Raw genomic sequence first — 5,968 nt, 5'->3', positions numbered from 1 at the left:
TAATAGAGTGGGTAATGGAACATTCAAGATTTAGAATTACATACTCACAGCCATTAGATTTTAATATAATAATTCAAATCTTACAAGGATCAATATAATGGAATAACAGATAATAAAACACTTACATTTGTATACCATTTAAAAATTCTTTCAAAGTACTTTCATGTCTTTAATTTTATTTTACCCTCACAACAATACTGCAAGGAGGAATAGGTAATTAATTAATCAAGTTCAAAATAAGCTTATAATAAAAATTAATGTTTATCCCTCCCTTAAGATGGCAGCAGCCAAAGAAGACGAGTTACTGCTACCTCGGCTTCCTGAGCTCTTTGAAACCAGCAAGCAGCTTCTAGACGAAGTAGAAGTAGCAGCTGAACCCATCAGTTCCCGGATAATCCAAGAGAAGGTATTGAAGGGACTAGACCTCCTTAAGAAGGCTGCCAAAATGTTATCTCAACTTGACTTGTTCAGCCGAAATGAAGATTTGGAAGAGATTGCTTCTACTGACCTGAAGTACCTGATGGTACCAGCATTTCAAGGAGCACTTGCCATGAAACAGGTCAACCCAAGTAAGCATCTAGATCATTTGCAGTGGGCTCGAGAACACTTTTTAAACTACTTATCTCAGTGCCAATACTATCATGTGGCAGAATTTGAGTTGCCCAAAACCAAGAACAACTCAGCTGAAAATAACACTGCTAGTTCCTCCATGACCGATTCTAGCCTCATTGCTATAACCTCTCAAAGACAGGCAAAAATAGAGAGATACAAGCAAAAGAAGGAAATGGAACATAGGTTATCTGCACTGAAATCTGCTGTGGAAAGTGGTCAAGCTGATGATGAGAGTATTCGTGAATATTACCTCCTTCACCTTCAAAGGTGGATTGGTATCAGCTTAGAAGAGATTGAGAGCATTGACCTGGAGATAAAGGTCCTGAGAGAAAAAGCCTCTTCAGCAGAGGGGTCAGTTTCTAACTCATCTCGTCAGGACAGGCCTCAAATGAAGCCCTTTATTCTCACTCGGAATGCGGCCCAAGCCAAAGTATTTGGAGCCGGTTATCCAAGTCTGGCATCTATGACGGTGAATGACTGGTATGATCAGCATCGGAAATTTGGAGCATTATCAGATCAAGGAATAGTCAAGACAACATTAGAGGTCAAAAGAGCAGCTCAGCAACAGGAAGATCAGGAAACAAAGGAGGAAGAGGATGATGAGCAAACACTACATCAAGCTCGGGAGTGGGATGACTGGAAGGACATCCATCCGAAAGGCTATGGTAACCGACAGAATATGGGTTAGCCCTCCCGCAAGTCGGGACTACAGGGGCCTCACACATCTTCCCTGTGAAGGAAAGCTGTGCAGTCTTCCCCACCCCAAGCTCCTGCTTCCCTTCTGTACCATAAAGACAGAGATACTTAATCTTGCTTTGTGTTCTTGTTTTGGCATTATTATGCTCATCACGACGTATTCCAGTTTCTTAAATGGAAAGAAAAGGGTACTGAGAATGACTGTGTATAATCAATGGCTTCATGAATGTTCCTTAAAAATAATAAAAATCCCTTCTATTACATGAGACTTGCAGAAAAAAAACAAATATAATAAAAATTAATGTTTAATAGATATATAGTAGAATCATAAATAGGAGCATGTGCTTTGGACAAAACCAGAAAGATGTGGGTTCAAATATCAGCCCTGACTCTTACTAGGTTTGTAACATTTGACATAACTGATCCTCATCTTTAAAATAAAATACACCTAAGGGTATATATGTAAACTACTTTGTGGGTTCAAATATCAGCCCTGACTCTTACTAGGTTTGTATCATTTGACATAATTGATCCTCATCTTTAAAATAAAATACACCTAAGGGTATGTATGTAAACTACTTTGCATAAAGTAACTATTCAGTGAATTTTGGTTCTTTTTATACTTACTCTGTTATATGCCTCCAAAGTTTGAAAAAAAGATAAAAAGTAGCTTCTAAGTTAAACATATAAAATGGGTAGTTGATGAATAGAACAGAAGAAATTCTATCTAAAAAATAACACACCAAAAATAGTGCCATCAACCTAAGGTGAGGTAATTTTTAAGGTGTGTATGAATTTGGCTCTGAGTTTCCTAATATCTGAAAGGAAACCTCATTAGCTACCTAATGTTCACTATAAACAAAAGTTGCAGACAGAAAAAAACTTTTTCTTGGAATTGAGTTAAATGAGGTGAATTTCTGCAGGCCTTTTTAAAACTGATATTTGCAAGCATAGTAGACACTGCCTGGCTACAGCTTTACAAAAACAACAGAAATACTGATGAGACAGTTTTTGTATCGACCCTCAGTTTTGCTCAGGGCAAAACTTTGTATCATCAATCAGTGAAGGCATTTCTATGGAGAACTGAGATAATTTGGTCCAAGTACATTGCTTCTTGACGATCTAACTTAAAATATGGCAGGCTTGGAGAAGCTAGGAGAAAATGTATTTAGCATGTCCATTAGACTGTTTTTCAAATATTGGATGTCTTAAGCTGCCCTTGGCAGGTGCAGGCTCACAGACAATTCATGATTGAACTCTCTAACAGCTACCCATGGTGCAGCTAATGTGAAAGTTGTATGCTTAGGCACCAGACATGAGGGAGGCAGAGTTCTCATTATGTTATGAAAGTTAAGAGCTTTATTTATATTTTTGCCAACTCAGAGGGCCAACCTATTTCAGTAGTGCATTGGGGAGCAGAAGTATTTGTAGGTAAGTTTCCCATTTTCCTTACAAAAGAGTTTTGACTTTTCTCAAGCACTTGCAAGAAATCCTTGGTTGGTTGTATTCTTCAAGTTCTGTCTCTTTTAATGCACAAAGGATGAGTTTCATCTTCATATTGCAGAGGTGAAGTGTCTTTCCTAAGACTGCATTTAATAGCACATGCATTACTAGAACTTTCATTGTCTGATTCCCTGGACCAGAGTAGTTTACAGTAGTATGGATACCTAACCTGCTAAAACAATCCAGTCATGATTCTGCTTTAGCATACTGCTTCTGCTTTCTTTCTGGTTCAGTCCATTTCAGATTAAATTTTCAATAATCTTGTTTCATGTAATAAAATCTGGTTTTGGATATGTGTTTCCACAGAAGAGATTTTTCATACTCAGCTAGTTATCCTGATGTCAATATATTTTCAAGAACTTTGGCTCAGTCATGTAGAGTGGACCTGATTTTTTAAAAAATATATTTCATATTTATGTTGCTCTTGTAAATATTTTCATGTATTTTTATGATTCTTTTAAGAGTCCATAATTTCAAGATTTGAAGAACAGGATGTACAGCCACCTTGTTCACATATTTGACTCATAAATGGAGTATAACAATGCAGGTGGCATAAGTTTGAGAGAAGAAACTGATGGTTATGCAGTATCTGCTCACTTATTTTTAACATTCTTTTTTACTGATGATGTTGCAGCTTCCATATGCAATACCTCTGACACAGTAATGGGGGATTATGGCAATAACACATCAGCTTAATATTCAATCCAATGTTGTACCTGGACTCTGAATGTAGTATTTCTTTATCATTATCTGTCTTATATAAGAGAAAATTTCACGGACATGGGAAATATATCATATTCTTCTGGGTCTCATCATAAAATTAAAATTAGGCAGTTATAGCCTTTATCTTTATTGTATTTTTTATTACGAAAAAATCTAAGTTCTGAAATTTTCAAAGTAAAATATGGAGCTTGCTCTTACCCCAATGCTATTTCCTTGGGGGTAACCCAAGCAAATACTTTGATATGCATTCTCTGTGAAACAATTTGTTAATATTTAGTCTCAACAATTTGAGGGTTGATCACAAAAAGAATATGTTCATAAATACATTGACTCAACAGGTTACAGAAAAAAGATTTTATGCTGGGAACAATGACAGCTGTTTAATGAGGTATTTTTAAATGTGCATGTCTGATTTTTATGCTGTGATTAAAAACCAACAAAAAATCAAATAAAAATAACATTAAAACCATCCTATAGAAAAACATGAAGTAGCTCCATTCCAACAACTCTACATTTGAGAACCAATAAGTAACATTACGCATATGTAATCTTATTCTTCATTGTTCCAGGTTTATTTAATTAAGTACAAGTAGATACAGATTTCCAGAAGTAAAACAAAGACTTTCGTGCCTCAGAAGTATAGAGAAGCACTTTATGATCATTATGAAGCATATGTTCATTAATAAGTTTGCTTGAATGAAACATTTCTACATTTTTATGTACTCTGTAAACACTTCTACTGGGACTGGTGTTCATTTAGCAAGACTACGTCACACACATGAACCAACTACATCTAGCACTGTTCTACCTCTACAACACCTCTCCGTTTATCTCAGGAGAGGATCATCCGGGCCTCTGCAGTACAAAACGAATTCACAGTGGTATGCAACCAAAGTCTGAGTTAACCAAGGGCAAATGCAAGATAGGGTCCCTAATTCCTTTTCTAATTACTTCAAGATTGAGTGTAGAAGTTGCCTTGACTGAGGAGCTTTCTATGATTGCTCAGGGCTGGGTTAACTGCCCGTCCTATGTTTTCATGATATCCTATGCACATGAAACATTCTATTATAATTATAGGTTACTGGAATTTCTAAATGGTAAGCCCTTTGAGGGTTTAAGTTATCTTACTTATGATTGTCTCTCCGTGTCCTAGCACATTTCCTGATACAGTGATCTCTCCCTAAGTGTGTATCAATTGAATAAATGAATAAATGTTTACTAAGTTTTTCATCCCTATTAATGGTTTCTAAGCTCCAGTTTCAAGGTTTTGTTGACTGTCAATGCTAGTCAGTTAACACACTCAAGAAGGCTGGCTTGCTTTTTTTTGATCCATAGCTCAGTTGTCACCACTTTCATGATTCATGAGAGGGGAACTATTTTTTCTGAGTAATGCACTAAGTTGAAACTAAGCCTGGTAACTCTGATACTCTTCTACACAGGTCATTAAGAATGAATCACCTAAAATTCTATTCCAAGAACTAAATACTCTCATTTAAAAATATTTTATTTTTTATTATTATTTTATATTAGTTTCAGGTATACAGTACAATAGTTATAGACACTGATAAAATTTATGAAATGATACCCCCAATTGCTCTAGCACCCATTTGGCACTACACGCAGCCATTACAATATTGGCTATATTCCCTTTGCTGTACTCTACATCCTTGTGACCATTTTGTAACTATTGATTTGTACTTTTTCAATCTTTCACCTATTTCACCCAACCCCCCAATTCCCCTCTCCTCTGGCAATCACCAGTTCTTTGTATCTGTGAGTCTATTTTTGTTTAGTTTTCTTTTGTTCCTTAGTTTCTGCATATAAGTGAAATCATATGCTATTTATCTGATTTATTTCACCCAATAATACTCTCTAAGTCCATTCTTGTGGTTGCAAATGGTAAGACTTCATTTTTTATGGCTGAATAATATTCCATTATATATGTACCGTAACTTCCTTATCCATCTATTGATGGGCACTTAGGTTGCTTCCATATCTTGGCTATTATGAATAGCGCTGCCATTAACATAGTACATGCTATTTATCTGATTTATTTCACCCAATAATACTCTCTAAGTCCATTCTTGTGGTTGCAAATGGTAAGACTTCATTTTTTATGGCTGAATAATATTCCATTATATATGTACCGTAACTTCCTTATCCATCTATTGATGGGCACTTAGGTTGCTTCCATATCTTGGCTATTATGAATAGCACTGCCATGAACATAGTACATATACATAATAATGAATAATAATACATAATAATGAATAGATCTTTAAGAATTGTTTTGGTTTTCTTTGGATAAATACCCAGAAGTGCAATTGCTGGGTCATAAGGTAGTTCTCTTTTTAATTTTTGAGGAACCTCCAAACTGTGTTCCATAGTGGCTGTACCAATTGCAATCCTACCCACAAGGTATGATAGTTTCTTT

The 5,968-nt window shown here is 35.7% G+C and overlaps 1 protein-coding gene across 1 annotated transcript; it reads left to right on the top strand.

The window, feature by feature from the left end:
• The first annotated feature begins 265 nt into the window (after positions 1-265).
• On the top strand, positions 266-1,300 carry LOC102890717 (immunoglobulin-binding protein 1). Its single transcript, XM_025043735.1, has one exon. It carries the CDS (start codon positions 278-280, stop codon positions 1,298-1,300), a length of 1,023 nt encoding a protein of 340 aa, XP_024899503.1. The 5' UTR covers positions 266-277.
• Positions 1,301-5,968: the final 4,668 nt, after the last annotated feature.

This window comes from Pteropus alecto, unplaced genomic scaffold (assembly GCF_000325575.1).
Source record: "Pteropus alecto unplaced genomic scaffold, ASM32557v1 scaffold12, whole genome shotgun sequence".
NCBI classification, from domain to species: Eukaryota; Metazoa; Chordata; class Mammalia; order Chiroptera; family Pteropodidae; genus Pteropus; species Pteropus alecto.
Note: the sequence above shows the minus strand (reverse complement) of the source record. Positions and strands in the feature narration are given on the sequence as shown.